Genomic DNA, 18525 nt, shown 5'->3' with positions numbered 1-18525 from the left:
ATTTACCAAAAAAGTTCTATGGTTCACAAAAAAATTTTGTTCAATGGAAAAAAGAGGTTGGTAATGTAGGAATCCCACTGTGTCGCATGCCCTTAAAGATTCCAAGGATTTTTAAGAGTTAACAATTTTCTAATAATTTCAAAATGTTTCAAATATTTTACCGGAATTTTTCAAAGATTCCAACAAATTTTTAATTGATTTGAATAATTTTAGGGAATTTCAAAATATTTCAAAGATGTTACTGAATTTTAAATTATTTCGAAACTTTGAGGGAATTTCAAAGGATTTCTTATATTTTGGGGTCTTTTAAAAGACTCAAAGAAGTTTTTAATAGATATAATAATTCAGAGGGATTTCAATGGATTTAAAATATTTTGAGGAATTTTCAAGATCTTTAAAAAAATTCAAGGGATTTAAAAATGTTTGGAATACTTTATGTAGTTCTAAAAGATTACAAGGAATTTTTAAGAGATCTCATTAATTCAAAGAAATTCCAAACGATTTTTGTAAAGAATGTCGGAAGATATGGGATTTTAAGAAGTTCTCAAGGTATTTTAATAAGTATCCAGGATTTCAGGAAATTTAAAACATAGATTTTCATGAGATTTTTTAATATTTAAATGGATTTCAAAGAATTTTGTTTACAAGAAATTGTTGAAATTGTTTGCAAATCTTTTGAATTTATTCGAAATTCACCCTTGAATTCTTTTTAATTTGTCCTGGATTATTTTAAATTCTATTGAATTCTAACGATTTCTCTATTGATTATTTTAATTAACTTGAATTCTTCTAAATTCATTAAATCCCACTCAATTAAATGGATATTTTAAATTTGTGTTTAATTCCTCTTGAAGTTTTTCAAACTTATCTTTAATTTGCTTAAGGTCATATAAAATATAATCTGATATATTATATAATAAATTTGAATTTAATATAAATATAAGAGTAAAAAAATATATTTTTTTAATCAACTATAATAACTATTATAATTAATTAAAAAGTTAAATCAATTATAATATATAGTTAATTTCGTGGTAATATATTCTACTTTTAAACCAAATAATTATGTAGATGTAAAACAAAAAATTGTATTTTTAAATATCGTACATTTAAATAGAAAAGGGCAAGTACTTTTTTAAATGGGACAAAAGGGGAATTTAATAATAAAGTTAAAACACTAAGGAAAATTAACGATAATAAAAGAATAGTCTTTTTTAAATTGTAAATTTATCAAAGAAATTTTTTTTCATGTTTAAAGTTTTTTTTAAATAATTTTTTAATTTCTTAATTAAAAAATTAACACCCGGTATACTCACGTGACCTACAGACTAAGCAAGGGTTGGTGTACAGGGTACAAACTCTGAGTCATAAGAGGAGGAAGGAATTACATCATGTCTTGATATAATACTAGTGATGAGTTTGAATTGTTATTTGTCTTCAATTTAAAAAGTAACATAGTTTTATTATGAAGTTTTTATCAGTGATCAATCATTTTTGTTTAATATTGAAAAATTTTTATTCAATTATGTTCTCTAATAATTCCTTTGTTCATAAATTGCTTGTAATCAAATATTTCATCATATTTTTATGGATTTTCAATTAATTTTCTTTTTTTATTAATACAGAGTACACAGTCGTTCCCCTTTTCCCCAGTTTTTTCCCTTTTTGATTAAATTCCTCTTTTTCCCATTAAAAAAAATACTTACCCTTTTCTATATAAATTTACGATATTTAAAAATACAATTTTTTGTTTTACATCTACATAATTATTCGAATTAAAACAAGAATATTTTACCACGAGTATCGATAGCTTGATTTACATTACGAATTTATCTATATTACAATTGATTTAACTTTTTGAAATTTGATTAATTCAAAATTAAACTATTTAGAAGTTGAAGAAAATTTAAAAGGTAAAATATTTTCGATTTAATCCATGCAAACTAAATATTTTCTAAATTAACTGTAATAAAGGATATTTTTACACACAAAATTTGTATTTTTTATTTTTAAATTTAAAAAAAGCCATTTTTATATTTTTTGTTTTAATCGTGAAAAAATATCATTAAAAATAAAATAATTAAATTATTGTTAAAACAACCCAAGGTAAGAAAACAAAATTAATAGACAAAAGTTTTTCACCTAAAAAAAATATATAAATTTTTTATTAATCGTGTTTTGATGGAACGCGTAGGTTTTTTTTTTATTCATAAAAAACAACATTTACACCCAAAAAAGATCTACTTTGTTATTAATCAATTTTTGATGGAATGCGGTGTGTGTTTGTTTGTGTGCTTGTAAAAAAGGGCTCATTTAATTGATTTTAATCGGGCGCGAAGCACGAGATACTTTACTATAATGTGTTTGTTAAAGGTGAAGGAGCTTTAACGAAAGAGAATTCACAATCTTTGAAATATAGTTGTCGGTGCTTTCACCTTTAATTTTAAAAGGTTCTATGCATAAATTTGGGGTCCACGCGGCAGCTTAATTAAAAAATTCTTATTACGTATTCTTTTCGTTTTATGTTTTTCATATTAGAAAATAAAAATCCAGGGACGCAAACGCACGCGTACATTTTATTTAAGCCTATTACTCATGATAAAATTTTTATCGGATTTCAACCATTTTAAAGGATGTGAAAGACAACAAAATTTCGAAGAATTTTCAACATTTTAAGTTATTTTAAATATTCCAAAGAATTTAAAGAGATTTCGTTTCAAAATTTTGTATAAGTCTTAATATTCAAAAATTTGTTACTATATCTTTTTAAATATATAAATTTTTAAATATTATATTGAAGAAATATTTAGAAAAAAAACGCTTGATTATGATAACGATTTAAAATATATAAAATAAAATTCCTGAATTATAAATTTACCGAATTAAAAAATTCTCGAACAGTTTACGATATTGCGGAAGTGAACATTTTCGTAATTATAATAATTAAAAAAATAGTTCTTTAATAAATATTATTTATTTAATGATACTAAGATAATCAAATATGTTTACCAAAGAAATGTGTTTTTAATGTTTAAATTTTTTAAAAATTATTGTTTCAATTTAAAATAACAAGACTTGAAAAACATATATATGTGGATGAAAAATTTTGTCTGAATTTTTAATTAAAAACGTCGAGATAGATCCCTGCTGGATTAAATTCTGTAAAATTGGTTTGGAAAATATTATTGCTGTTTTAAAAATGTCTTTGATAAAAATATTTCATTATAGTATTTTTGATAAATAATATTTATTAAACAAATATTTGGAATAATTCAAATTCGGAAATTTTTCAAATCGTTATTTTTTATCTCGGGATTTTCAGCCGGGATTTTTCCTTCTTTTCTGAATGTAAAAATAAATAATTGATTGTTCTTCTTTTTCCTGAAAAATTACCCTGCTTACTCTTTTTTGACTTCCTTTTGTGCTCTGATCCCTAATACTGATTGTAAAAATATGTATTTATTTTTATTTATTATTGATTAATTTATAAACAAGAATATTAAGTAATTCAAATTAAAAGTAAGTTCTCATTAAAGCGCAAACTAAAAAAAAGGTCTAGGACAGTTTATCATCAAATTGATATTTCTTCTTCAAATTAATATTTATGTAGTGGCAATAAGTCGATCATTTTCCGCATGTCGCATTTCGCTTCCGCAGTTTATCTTATGGCGTGCCGTTAAGATGCTAGCGGATCATGAATTATTCTTCGCGCAACGATTTTCTCGTGTAAAGACCAATCGTTATCGGAAAAAACTTTCCCATTCGAACAGTGACGTAGTACCGTATTTTTTAAGCTCAATTCACACAAAAAAGGGAGAAAAAAACCCAAAAAAGTTTTTTTTTTACTTTTTAGCTGTGATGTAGAGTCCATAGCTGTTGGCTAGTTTCTCTGGGTTCGAATCTCCCCACATTAAATTTTTTTTCTCATTTATTTTACAATCTCTACAATCTTATAATTATTAATTTATTATTATATATTATCCTTTCAGGGGCCGTTCTAAAACTAGGTCACACGTGGAAAATATAAATGTGAGTAACAATTTTTTGAGGTGATTGCAAAAATGCAAATCAGTGATTTTACAATTAAAGCTTCTAAATATAGACTTCAATCTCTTTCCTCTGCTTTCTTTCTTTTTTAAAAAAGAGAATTCCTTTAACTATTTGGTTGAAAATTAATTTTACTAAATGGAAATTTAACTAATTCATTTTTGACTCGAATTTGATCCTTTTAGTTGAATAAACTACTTAATTTTTTATTACGAATTCATCTTTTTGCCTTGAAATTGCAACAATTAAATTTTGAGTGAAATTTTGATCATCATTTAAATTAAAAATTTAACTATTCTTTAAAAAAACGGTGTATTATGTTATATATTCGCCTTTTTCGATTGTTTGTGTTTTAATTCGATTTTTTGGCCTTCACGTTTAACTATTTCGTATTTTGTTGAAAACTGATCGTTATTAGTTTAAAATTTATATTTTGATAGCAAACTTTACAATTGGGTTGACATTTTTTCCTGTTGTAATGAATAAATTTTCTTGGTTGAAAATTCATCTCTTTTGGTAGAAATTTAATCTGTTTTGGTTGAGGATTCAACTATATTGTTGAAAATTCGTTTTATTTTATTGAATTCCGCTGTTTTTGTTTTGAAAATAAATTTTTTTGTAGAAATATCAATTATTGCATTTTTTTTTTGAGAATTAATATTTTTTTGGTCAATTTAACTATTTTATATGTATTCTTTGGCTAAAATATTGACTGATATATTTCTTGTTGAGAATTTATCTTTTTTTTTATTAAAAGTTCAACTATTTCGTTTTAAAATTGCAATATATTATGACTTTAATTATTAAATCTTTCATATTAAATTCAATTTTGTGCCTATACATTAATCTCATTAAAAAGAATTTATTACCAGATGGTCGCCCAATTTTTTAATTTTATATTTAGGGGGAATTCTGGATCAAGATTCCTACCTTATCGACTTCGAGACTGTTCTGCAGCTCTAGCGGTTCGTGTCCGTGCTAAGTTTCTAGAATGTTCTTGAAACTTAGCAAAGGCCACAAACCACAGCAGCTGTAGAACAGTCTCGAAGTCGGTAAAGTAGGAATCTTGGTCCAGATCTTCAAATAAATATCTATTATTATTTTCATTTAATTCATTTAATTAATTTTTTAGGTTTATTAATTTTATTATTTTTCTTTTATTTATTTTGATTTATTTATTATTTTTATTCGAGAGGGCAGCTTCTGACTTTAATTTTTTTTATGATTTTTTTTGTCGGGATCGGCTGTGAACTGAGCTTTAAGGTCAAACCACTCTCGGGTCACGTTTGTGGTCTGTTCTTTGTGCTTGAAACTTTCCAGTATATCTAGTATTCAGAATTGTCTGAATAATGTAGAGGTGATATAGCGACAGTCGGATTCTGCTTATAGGCAGATAGAATATCATATGCCTCGATTTCTATATAAGCTACGAATGCCACGATCTGCTGCAGTTCTCTACGACTCACAGGTGCAAATGACAGATTCATTTGCTCCATCCTTGAAAACAAATTAATTCGAGATAAATGAATATTTCGTTAGTGCTTCAATACATTTTTCACGTTCAAACGCTAGTCATCCATTAACACATTTATTTTGAAGATTGAAAACAAATAATTAGAAAAAGTTTGTTGAATGTTATTAACAAATAATTTATATAGTCAAAAATGCTTTAAAATCATATGAAAATATATAATACGTTCTGAAAAATTGATTTATGGAAGAGAAAAATTTTTCCCGAGAGGGGATTCGAACCCAAGAACTGTCCAACAGTTGCAGGGCTACCGGTTGTCACTGTCAACTAAGTTTGTATTTTTATTTCTCTAGAATCCTAATGCTACTTTAATTTAATAATTAATTTTTATATAAATTTGGATTAGAATTAAAATCTTTTCGCTTCTTTTGTATCAATATGTGTGTTATGGTCGCCACGTAAAGATTTGGCGTTTAGTCGGAACGAAGCACGACTAAGGAGCTTTTGGAAAATGGCTGGCTTGTGTTTATTTTTGGACGCGGTGAGATTCGCCTGTTCTTTTCATTGATGCTGGCGTCAGAATATATCTTGACGTAGATCTGGGCTGGTGCCAAAACGACACGTTGATATTATGTAGTAAAGACGCACCACCGACTCGCAGTTTAATGGTACCCCCCGCCCCCTCAGATCTCGAAACTTTACGCGTGAGAAAACGAGAAACATTCTGAATTGTGTTAGTTTTTCCTCAATTTCTTAAAGTTTACTAAATATTACTAATGCTGTTTACCAGTTCCTAACTCAAGGCAAATATTAAAAAAAAAAAATTATACCGATGGGTGGATTCGAACCCCGGGCGGGAGTCTACAACCCGCATACGTAACTTAGCTACCTTAAAAATAATATCGTCTTCTGTGATTTTGACAAAAGTGATTTGTTTAACTATTTCCTGCTACAGTAATTAATTATAAATAAATTGAAAGAAAAAACATGAAATGAAAAATGACGGGTTGGAATGCGTCTATAGTAAAAGGATTTGTGACACTGGTCAAGTATTGATCTCGTTGACCAAAGTTTCAAGTCTATAGCTACTCTCAATTTCAGGAGACATTCTTTAGGCTCGTTGATCCACGAATCAAGTCCATTGCGGTACTCGCACGTGCTCAACCGTGATGAGTGCCATCGACGTTTTGGCACGTTCTGAACTAAAACGTTATTTTTCGAGATACAAGGATTCTAAAAATCGTGTTTAATCAATCCTGGATACTTTGTTCTTCATATACTGAGCAAGCTTTCAATTTCCAATAGAAAAAACTGGCGAAAAAAAACATGCCGACTGTAGGACGCGAACTCGTGCCGCCGACACAACAATCGCAAACTTTACTGAGACCTACTTTTCTAATAATGTAAATTAATATAAAATTGGTTGAAAATCAGATAACCTTGATCGATATCTTGAAATTTTTAGTGTGATGTTGAACGAGTTCTAAAATTGAATACTGTCCAGTGGGGCGTTTCGTGTCCATTGGTTGAAAAAGCGAGGAAGATTGATTGTTCATTGGTGCTAAATATGTGGAGAAACACACATATATCCGTCGATAGAGACGCGGCCGGCCGTTTGGTCGCAAAAATATTTTCATTATAAATAGCGTCGACCGCTGTCCTGTTTATTTTTGCAGCCACGCGCACCAATCGTCGCGTTCGCTGATCTGTGTATTTGCTCGTAGTTCGTACCCATACACGCAGAAATTAACAGACTTTTATCCACTGGCCAAGTAAATTCAACATTAGCGTACTTCCGGCTGAGAGACAGCATCCGGATAGCCAGTCATTGGCACGATTTCAATTTTTCTTGATAAAAAAAGAATTGAATTTCTTTAGATCAGCTTCTCATACTCAACAGATTTTTTTCTCTTATTTAAAAAAAAAAAAAAACACAATTTAAAGAGGAAAAGTTTACACACCAAATTTCAGGAGCGGGGATTCGAACCCTGACCTATTCATTGCAGATCGCAGTAACTATCACAATGAGGTTATGTTTACATTTTTTCTAATTTTCTTGTTTGCATTTTCTATTAAGAATGCTTTTTTCATAGACTAAACCATTTTTCTTGTTGCAAAAATATTTTCTTTGAGAAACAGAAATATTGTTTCAGCTATGATATTTATTTAAAGGGGAACCAAGGTTTGATCGATACACAAACTTGTCTTCAATATTTAGTCTTCGCTGTTGTTTTGAATCCAAGCCAAGAGATTAGAGAAAACTATTTCTTCATCGGAATACGTTGGGGAAACTAGAGAGCCTCAGATTTAGAAATTTCAAATGTAAAAAAAATCGAGCAAGATTTCTAGCGATCTACATGATGACGCTTGTTTACAAATATTTTTGAACAGAGAGATAAACTTTCGAAGGAAATCACTGAAATAGGGTACATTTTTTTATTGCAATTTTCACGATTTTTTTTACGACTGGAATTTCCGAAGATGAATTCGATCTTGCCGTCTATTCTCTGACCTATATTCGGATAAATGGGCCACCGAGGTAGCCAACCATCCACTCTTCTCTCCAGTTTCTTGTACCTAGTGACCTAATCTAAAAATTAAATGTATTATTTAATGTGCTTCTTTCTAAATAATTTTAAAAAATCTTTTTTTTTTGTGAAAATAAAAAACAATTATCCGAAATTGGTTTGGAAATGGGCCAAATTGCCACTTGTCCGTGGTGCGAGTGCACGTCTCACTGCGAAGTTCAGTACCTGAATTATTATGAAGCAGTGTGTCGTCGAACTAGGAGAAACGCGTGCGCGTTATTCGCTTCACACGTGACGTAAGCACGATAAAAAGAAAAAAACGCTATAAAATACGAGTGCCAACATATGACAGATTTTGGCAACAACTTAACTTAACCTTAACCGACGACCTCTACGATCCCAGACCTCCAAAATTAAAGGAAACCCTAATTTTAGGCTTTTAAATAAAAAAAAAGAAGTTCAACTTTTTCGGAAATCCTATCTTTTGTATTTAATTGAAAGAAAATTAAATCCTGTTGTCCAAAAAATAATTAAATATCGAAAAAAAATATTACTGAAGCGGGATTCGAACTTAGGCCCTTCCCTTTTATCCGCCGAGTTCGCACTTCACGAACCAGCCATCCAAAGTTTTAATTCCACCTTCATTTTTGTAAGTTGTCATAATTAAATTACGTAACGGATTATAGGCCCTCTCTAAGACCCCTCCTCCTTTTATCAAACCGTAACAAAATATTACTCTTACCCCCCCCCCCGTCTCACTGTACGTAATTCTTATTTACACTTGAAATTTATTAATTTATTTTCAAAAAAATATTAACATTTTTAACATAATAGTTGAATTTTCCTTCGAAAAAATTTAAATTTCCAACAAAAAAGTGTCATATTTTAAATTTAAAAAACAACAGAATTCTAAAAGCAAAAAGACGAATTTTCAACAAATAAAGATTTTTCCGTAGAGAAATAAATAAAAATTTATTTAAATTGTTGAACCCTAAAGGCGAATTTTCTCTACAAAAATTGAATTTTCAAAAAAAATATGACTTCAGCAAAAAATTAATATTCCACGAAAGTGATGCATTTTTACACAACAAAAATGTACTAAAAAATATATCTTTCAATTTTCATAAGAAAAAAATTCGACTAAAGAAGATGAAATTTGAAATCAAAAAGATAAATTTTCTAAAAAAAAAAGTTGAATTTTCTGTTAAGAAAATATAATTCTTGAACAAGAAATACGTTTCTAGAAAAAATTTAATTTTCAATACAAAAATTTTTATTTTTATTTAAAAAAAAAAATTATTTTCAAAAAAAATTGTTGAATTTTCATCCGCAAAAGATTCCAGTTAATTTTTCAAGATCAAAATATGAATTTTTAAACAAAAAGTATAACTTTTTAAGAAAAAGTTTAATTTTAAACCAAATAGTTGAATTTTTATTTAAAAAAAAAGAAATTACTCTTAAAACAGATGAATTTTCCATAAAAAAATAAAATTGTTTTAAGAAAGTGGAATTTTCATCCAAAAAGGACTTCAGTTTTCTTTTTAATACCAAAATATTACATTTAAACAAGTAATTTTTCTACATAATAGTTGAATTTTCAACAAAGCAGCAGAACTTTTAATAAAAAAGTAGGGCTTTTCGACAAAATTGTTTAATTTTCCAACAAATAGTTGTATTTTCATCCAAGAAAGATGGTATTTCTTCTAAATCAGGTGAATTTTTAAATCAAAAAGACAATCTTTCAAGAAAGAGTTGAATTTTCAAACGAGCAGCTGCATTTTTATTTAAGAATGATGAAACTTCTTCTGAAATAGTTGAATTAAAAAAAAACTTGTTTAAAAAAGTTAAATTTTCATCCAAAGAAAATTCCAGTTTACTTTTCTACGCCAAAACAAGAATTGTAAACAATAAGTTAATTTCCCGCTAAATAGTCGAAATTTTAACCAAAAAGTGTGACTTTTTAACAAGATTGTTATATTTTCAAGCAAAAAGTTGCATTTTTGTCCAAGTAAAATAAAAATTCTACTAAAACAGGTGAATTTTAAATTCATAAAGATAAATTCACAAAAAGAAAGTTAAATTTTCATCCAAAAAGATTTCAGTTGACTTTTCAACACCAAAATCCGAATTTTGAATAAAGAGTACATTTTCTCGGGAATAGTTGAATTTTCAACAAAATAGTTGCATTTTTATCTAAGTGAAACACAATACTTCTACTAAAAAAGATGAACTTTTAAATCAAAAAGACAAATGTTCAGAAAAAATATTTTTCATCTAAAAAAAAATTCAGTTGACTCACCAGCAAAAATATATGAATTTTAAACAGAAAGTTAATGTTCTGCGAAAACGGATTTACAAAAATTACGCACATGAGTGAAGGACCCCTTCCTCCCTTCCATAACAAATCGTAACACAATGTCCTGAATGTTTGAGTAAATTTGTATAACTACTGTAGTCACGTGCAGGTGAATTTCTCAGTCATAAATCATAGTTGTGACGGCAATAATTAAAAAAAGAATTTCTTCTTGAAGGAGAATCGATCGGAGTGTCATTTAAATTCGTGTAGGCGCGTGTGCATGCATCTCAAGGTTAAAGCGAGTTCATACCCGGAAATCCTTATTCGAAGATTTTAACATGTTGACGGTCGACGGTCGACGATGCGTCTGTCCAGGGAGAGTAGGTCGTTTCCATGGAAACTGGGGTGCATCGTACCCCCCGCGGGGAGTAACGCGTCTCTAAACTTCACCCCCTTTCTCACCCCTTAACCCCCTTTCCAACCCTATTCACTCAACCCGGTCCCACTGCGATCTCGAAGCTCCTGCGGATTCCCCTGCGCTCTGGAGCCATCGGGTCATCCTCCTTTTCGGGCAATCCAAATTTCCTGGAATTAGATTCCGTGGATCAACTACTCTTCTCCCGCTCCACATCGTGCCTGACACGTCGACCTCGTTTTGCGATAATAACAACCGAATTTCAATGATTAAATGATAATCAGATTGGAAATTGGTCCAATTTGCAAGTTTTCCCTTTGAATGGAGGGTGAATTAGAAAGGGGGAAAAATTTTATCGAGAGTGATCAAGAATTTTATGGGGGATGATTGTAGGGCTTGAAAGGACGAGTGAAACGAGTGGTGTCACGCCATAGTTGGTGTAAATCACTTGGGGGTTATTTGTTCTTCAAGTGTGGCGAGCACGGTCATTGGAATGACGGGGTAAGGGGGAGGAATCGCTCGTCTTTAAAGGCTAAGGTCACGCGATTAGTTGTAGGACAGTGTAGCTTGTGAGGGCTCTATGAACTCTTGAGGAAATTTTGGATAATTTGGTTACGGGTAAATTGAGAATTATTAATTTATTTTAGTTGTTGTTAAATTAATATAGTAGCTTGTAATTTAATTTGAGGAATTCAGCAACAATTTGCATTTGATTTGATTTAGTTTTTTAATATTTAGATATGTTTGAGAATTAATTATTGTTGACAAATTTAGATAATAAATGGCTGCTTCTTATTTAAAGAAACACCCTGTGTTATTCCAGGGCATACGGGGGTGCATGACCTAGTTCCGCTTGCGCCTGTTATATGGGTCATAGACACCATCCGTTGATCCAGAAAGGAGCATTACAATGCGATCTGTGCCATGGAACACATTCTCATCTATCGATAACCTCTTCTCTGATTCATTAATATAATTTATAAGAATTATTGGTTTATTATTTTTTATTGTATTACATGTATTGGAACAATATTACAAACAGAGTTTCATGTCTCTTTCTTCTTGTTAAATAAAAATAAAAATAAAAATAAAAATAAAATTGAGTCTACAATTTTTCTGGTTTTCCGTGTATAACTTTTTTGATTATTTATCCTACAAGAATTGTTTTTATACTTACCGAGTAATCATAATTGGAAAAAGATTTCGTTTATTGTCAACTAATAGAGTTTTAAATGGTATAATCGTTATGATATAGAATTTGTATTTCATTTATTTCAATTTCTTTTAATTTTATTTTTTGATGAAAGGATTTTAGGCAAGGACGCCATCTCATTTCCCCAGGATCGTCAAGTGGATATACGAGTTTCGTGTTTTATGTACTGTGATACGACTTGTGATTGACAAAGTGGAAAGATTTCAGTGCGGTTAATATCGATTATTTAAATGCATAGATGTACAGATAAGAGACATTTATATGAAGCTGGAAAATGAAATATAAGCCATCTTTTTGCGGCGATCATTATACATTCAAAATAAGGGGGTTCAAGTGATAACAATCGATTTGTTTGATAATTATTTTAATATTTTAATTCGAAAAAGTGTTTTTAGAGTTGTATTTTCTTTTTTCTAATTTGAGTGGAAAAATGTTATTGGGCTCGTTGAGGCGAATTCAGAGAGGTGTGACAACACATAGTTCGGACCATTCTTTCCTGAGATATTAGGGTTTTAAATTTCTGCCGCCAGAGGCCCTTGCGTTAGAAAGGTGGAAAAAAGTGGGGAGTTGTGTGAAGAACAGAAAGAGTGAGGTTTCGCGCGAAGGGCAGAAAGAGTGGGGAGTTGCGCGAAGGAAAAAAAGGGTTCAACTCCCAATATCTCGTGAGTGGCTGATTGAAATACTGCCTTGTTTGTACTCGTTAGATTCGCCTCGAAAATTCAAATAAACACATACTCTCAAAATTTGAATTAAATGCAGTTTGTCAATTTCAATTTAATTTCAGCCTCGAAATGGACTTCCGACATGATAAACTTTCACTCTGACCTTTAAGCTTAAATAATTGTTCCAAGAAACCTTCCCAAATTTCGAGAAACTCGAGTTTCGTGTTTGGCTGGCTTTACGAGAATCTGAGAAAAACTATGTAACACCCGTTAGAATCACACTCATGGGGTAGATCACGCATCTTGCGCACGCGTGATGCTCACCGGCGTACGAGCTCCCCGCGATTAGGATCCGTGGAGTCTTTTAGTCTTTCCTTTAAGCTTCTTCGGGTAGGTCGTGCGCGTCACTCAAGCGTAAAGAAAACACAGAGATGCCCCGCGCTTCACATCATCTGATCACAGAAGCGAAATTTGCCTCGAAAAAAAACCAAACACTATCTTTAATCTAGTGCGAGATGTTTTGAAATCGGTGCTTCTGATTCTCTCGCATTATTCGAGGACCACGAACGATAGAGCGCTCAATGGGAATCAACGAATTGTCTTAAATATGCTTAGCTTAACAAATATGTACGTAAAATCCGAAAAATGGAAATTATCGAAAATAAATTTTTGTTTTTTAATCTTATTAGGAGAAGCTTGTATAGCTTGTTGAAACGATTTCAGAGTGGTGTGACAGTGTATAGTTCTGGTAACGTGGCCCCGAGATATTTTGATTTTGAGTTTTGGATATGTGAGGTTTCAAATTTTTGGGAAGTTTAATCCAGGATTTTCTCAAGATTGTTTCAGCGGAATCGGGCCTTCTTGGTACTCTGTTTAATCGTCTCGAGGTGCCTGAAAGATTTAAAGAGTTAAACTTTTCACTGGAAGTGATTTAAAAATTTTTCAAAAGTTTTATTTGGGATTAATTATCTTCTAGGTTGATTCTCGGTGAATTTTACGTAAGAACGAATTTTCGACGCGATTTTTAATTTTGTACTGCCGTAAAGGCTCAGTGATTAAAAAAAAGGTGCGAATAAATCTGATATTAAATAAAGTTCCTATGAATTAGTAAACGAATAAGGACATGATTTTCTCAAATGTTGAAAATTATTTAATCAAAGTTCTACATTTACCCTGGTGATACTGCTATCTGTGAAAATGGAGAGCAAAATTTTTTGGAAGTGAGGTTCGTTTTTTTTATTTTTCTAAATAAAAAGGCACGCTTTCAAAATAGTGTATTTTAGAGTGTAGATCAAATAAGCCAATGCTTTCTTATTCTTCATTTATTTTTTTTTAAATTATAATAAAGTAGTTTTGAATATATAAAAAAGAATAGAATAGTTCATAATAGAAAACAGGTGTGATGAATTTTAGCTGCCATGGAAGTGATGTGACTGTTATTAGGAAGCTAGAAAGTGGGTTCGAATCTCGCCCTTAAAATTTATGTTGAAAAATTTTTTTTATTTCAAAGATTAGAATCATTACTTAATTTCTAATTGAGGAATAAACAAAACTTAAAATGGCGGAATTTAAAACTAGAGTTAAAGCGTTTCCAGCAATTAATGAATTTAGTTATAACCTAAAATCTTTAAAAGACAATTTCTAATTTAAAGTGTAGCGCCGGACGAAATTTAAAAAAACCCGTTTTTTGTAAGTCACTTTTAGGGGGGTTTCGAAGCTGAATTTTAATCTAACTTAAAATTATACAAATTCAAAATGGAGAATTCAATTTGCCGGACAATATTGAAAATAAATCACAATATCTTGAAACACGATTTAAAAGGATTTGTAGCGTTTTTTTTTACTTCCAAATATCGCTTACTTTGAAATTAACCTCAAAATATTAAAATTTTCTGATATGGAGGATCATGTTTGAAAAGAAAATCCAATTTACATCAAACTCGGTTTTTTTTAAATTTTGGAGTCGCTGAGTTGGAATAAATCATAAAAGTTTTAAATAGCGGATTCAAGATGGCGGTTGAAAAATTGAGAAAAAAGTTGTATAATTGCTTTATGGGACAGACACTTATTACTTTAATGTTTTTTAACTTAAAGATTCAATCGTATCCTCAAAATCCAATATGGTGGATGAAATACAAGAAATTTAAATTTTACTTAAAACGTTTCTTTAGTCGACAAATTCAAATCTTACACTCAGATTGAAAATGGCGGATCCAATATGGCGAATTAATTTAAAACATCAGTTTTGTATCAAAGTTGTTTTTAAGGGACTTTTTGGATTAACCGAATTTGGATTCTAACACTTAAATTAAAAATGGCGGATGGATTAAAAATTTCAGTCTTGCATCAATGTTGGTTATAAGGAAGTTTTGGATTCGCCGAATTCGAATCTTACAGTAAATTTGTAAATGGCGGGTACATTTCTATTAAATCAATTTTGCATCAAAATTAGTTTTAAGGTATTTTTAGAGTCGCTGAATTTAAATCTTACATTCAAATTAAAAATGGCGAATCCAAAATGGTGGATGAATTTAGAACCTTTGTTTTGCATCAAAGTTGGTTTTAAGGATTTTTTTGGAGTCGATAAATTCGAATCTTACGCTCAAATTAAAAATAGCGTATCCAATATGGCGGATAAATTTAAACCATCAGTTATGCATTAAAGTTGCTTTTAAGGTAGTTTTTGTCGTCGCCGAATTCGAATCTTACACTAAAGTTAAAAACGGCGAAGGGGAGGGATCTTTTATCACAGATACAATTTATACTCGAATTTTTAGAATACACCAAACTCTCGCTTTTAGTTACCCCGTTCTTGGCCTTCCTAAAATTGCTGGCCCACGCGGTTTCTCAGGGGAGTAGGGCAAGAGCGGTTGCGACCTAATATATATCTTCCAATTGGAAACGAGTCAGGCGGCCCTCTTCGGAATTGGAAATCTTTCACTTCTTTTTTGCTTTGTTCAATCTTTGAAACCTAACTGGAATCTTTGTGGAAAATTTAAAATCTTTGTGACATTTTTATACACCAGAACCCCGATTTCGTAACCCCCGGTTTTGCAATTCCTAGAACACCTGGCCAACACAGTTTCTTAAGGGACAGGGCGAGAGACGCCTTAGGGGGGAAAACGCCAAATAGTCGCCTCGGAAAGGCCGCCATGCGTGAATACTCAGTCGAGTATATTGCGCAATATCATGCATTTCCATTGTAAACGATTCAGACTTTAGTAACAAGGCCATTTGCAGATAACTCCCGACACTATTTCTAAATCGGAGTTCTGGTCTAAAATCTTTGAGATATCATAGCCACCTTTAATCTGAAAGCATTGGGAAGTATTTGCAATTTTTGTTCAATCTTTGAAATCTTTGTGAAATTATTAAGAAATCGTTGAAATCCTTGTTCAGTTTTTGAAATCTATCTGCAATCTGTTTGAAATTATAGAAGCTTTTGTGAAATCTTTGAAATCTATCTGAAATATTTGCGAACTATTTAAAATCGCTATGAAATCTTTGGGAAATCAATGAAATCTTTGTGAAATAATAGAAGTCTTTGTGAAATTTTTATAATCTATCTGAAATCTTTCTGAAGTATTTGAAATCTCTGTGCAATTTTTGGAAAATAATTGAAATCGTGGTAAATTACTATTTAAAAATCTTTGCGAAATATTTGTGAAATTATTGAAATCTTTGTGAAATTTTTGAAAAATGATCAAAGCCTTTGTGAAGCTTTTTGAATTTATAAGAAATCTTTGGGAAGTCATCAGGAAATCATTTAAGTCTGTTCAATCTTTGAAATCTATCTGTAATCTCTGCGAAAATTTTGAAATCGTTGGGAAACCATTGAAATATTTGTGAACTTCTTTAAATCTTTGGAAAATATTTGAAATATTTTTGAAGTATTCGTTATCTTTGCGAAATCATTGAAATCTTTGTGAAGTTTTTTAAATCTATACTAAATCTTTAAAATATTTAAGAAATCATTGAAGTCCTTGTTCAGTCTTTTAAATCTATTTGGAGTTTTTGGGAAATTATTGAAATTTGTCTAAAATCTTTGGGACTTCTTTTTAAATCTTTGTGAAATATTTGATTTTTTTTTAAATATTCGGTAATTATTGTGAAATTATTGAAATCTGTGAAGTTTCTGAGAAAGGTTTAAAGTCTTTGTGATGTCTTTTAAATCTATATTAAACGAAATATTTGTGAAATAATTAAAATCTTTGTTTAATCTTTGAAATCTATCTAAAATCTTTGTGAAATAATAGAAGTCCTACGAACTCATTGAAATCTATGTGAAATCCTTACAAAATATTTGAAATCTCTATGCAATCTTTTGAGATTTTTGGGAAATTATTGAAATCTTTGTGAAATTTTTTAAAAATGATTAAAGTCTTTGTGAAGTGTTTTAAAGCTAAACGAAAATTTTGAAATATTTGTGAAAGAATTAGGAAAAAATTGAAATCTTTTTTCAGTCTTTAAAAGCTATTTGAAATCTTTGTGAATTAAAAAAAAAAAATTTGCTAAATATTATTGAAAAATTCGATCATATTCGTGAAATTGTTGAAGTTTTTGTGAAATAATAGAAGTCCTTATGAAAGCTTTGAAATCTATCTGAAATCTTTGGGAAATCTTTGTGAATGCTTTAAAAATCTTTGCGAAATAATTTTGAAAAATTCGGTCATATTTGTGAAATTACTCAAATCTTCGTAAAACCTTTCCCGCGTGTCCCCTAGAAAAATTAACTGCGCCGCTTCTGCAACGAGGATTAAATTGAAATAATGAAAAATTGCTTGATTCGAGAAAATGAGTGGAATTGTTATTTTGCTTGCAGAGTGTACGATGTGGGAAGGTGGAGGTGCAGGTTGGCCCCTAGACTCAACTGTGCGAGCTGCATGCCTCTATAAAAATTATTATACTAACTTTGCACATATTTGAACTCACCGCATTGCCGAGTCCTGCACTATAATCCCATGACACACTTAACACATGGCCCGTTTGGAGAGTAAGTCTTTTTCATTTCTACTCAGCAGTAGATTTTTCCAGTCACTTGCGCAAGCACTCGTTTTGGGTAGGAATACTAGTCGAGCCGGTCCGAACCAATCCGAATTATTCTGAAATCTGTATTCGAATCTATCTGAACATTCCGAAAACCCGAATCTGTTAAAAAATTAGTCAAACTAGGAGGCCGCGTGGCGGCAAAAAAAGGTTTCGTAGTTTACTCTCTCTTCTCCAATATCTTACTCCGTTACTTCTCCCTCTCCTGGCTTTCCTAGCCAATACTCCCTTCCCCTATTTCCCTTCTTCGGCCCTGACTTCCCCTCAACTGCTCTTGCTCATTTTTAATCATTGCCCGTCACTTCCCACACTCCCTCTAATTTACTCTCCTTCATTTCTCTCGCGTTACTTTCCCTACTTTTCTTGCTCTCATTTCGCCTCACTTCTTCTACTCTCATTCCACTTATTTCTTGTTATTTCCCTTGCTTCTCCACTAATTTTTCCTTATTTCTTCTACGTTCCCTCCCCTCATTTTCCTTTCATGTCATATTAATTATCCTACTCCCACTCAATTCATTCCCCTCACGTTCCCTACATTCCGCCCCCTTGTTTTCCCTCACTTCCCCTCCCTAATTTCTCTTTATTTTCCTTACTTCCCTTACTTTATTTCCACTAATTTACCATTATTTCCCCTAGGTTTTCTCCCCTTACTTACCTTTGCCCCCTTTCACAACACTTCCCCTACTTCCGCTTCACTTATTTCCGTCACGTCTACTGGTTTCCGTCCCTTTATTTTTCTTCACTACCTCTACTTTCTCTTCCTTATTTCACTTCACTTCATCTATTCCCCCTTCGCGCATTGCCTCTCACTTCCTATACTTCGCCCCTCCTCCTCATTTACCTTCTC

The 18525-nt window shown here is 31.0% G+C and overlaps 1 protein-coding gene across 5 annotated transcripts in view; it reads left to right on the top strand.

Annotated features, from left to right (window-relative positions):
* Positions 1–18525, top strand: part of LOC117172346 (R3H domain-containing protein 1) — a 121162-nt gene that overhangs the window by 29904 nt on the left and 72733 nt on the right. For 2 of the 5 annotated variants that reach the window (XM_033360184.1, XM_033360165.1), the window contains exons 2-3: positions 3990–4029; positions 17455–17625. The exons of 1 other annotated variant lie outside the window; for it this stretch is intronic. In XM_033360184.1, coding sequence (XP_033216075.1) covers positions 17610–17625 — 16 coding nt within the window. In that variant the 5' untranslated portion in view covers positions 3990–4029; positions 17455–17609. The remainder of the gene's footprint in view (positions 1–3989; positions 4030–17454; positions 17626–18525) is intronic. 2 more of the 5 variants (XM_033360175.1, XM_033360194.1) reach the window with 2 other exon arrangements.

This window comes from Belonocnema kinseyi, chromosome 1 (assembly GCF_010883055.1).
Source record: "Belonocnema kinseyi isolate 2016_QV_RU_SX_M_011 chromosome 1, B_treatae_v1, whole genome shotgun sequence".
NCBI classification, from domain to species: domain Eukaryota; kingdom Metazoa; phylum Arthropoda; class Insecta; order Hymenoptera; family Cynipidae; genus Belonocnema; species Belonocnema kinseyi.
The sequence above is the reverse complement of the archived record's forward strand: the minus strand, read 5'-3'. Positions and strand labels throughout refer to the sequence as shown.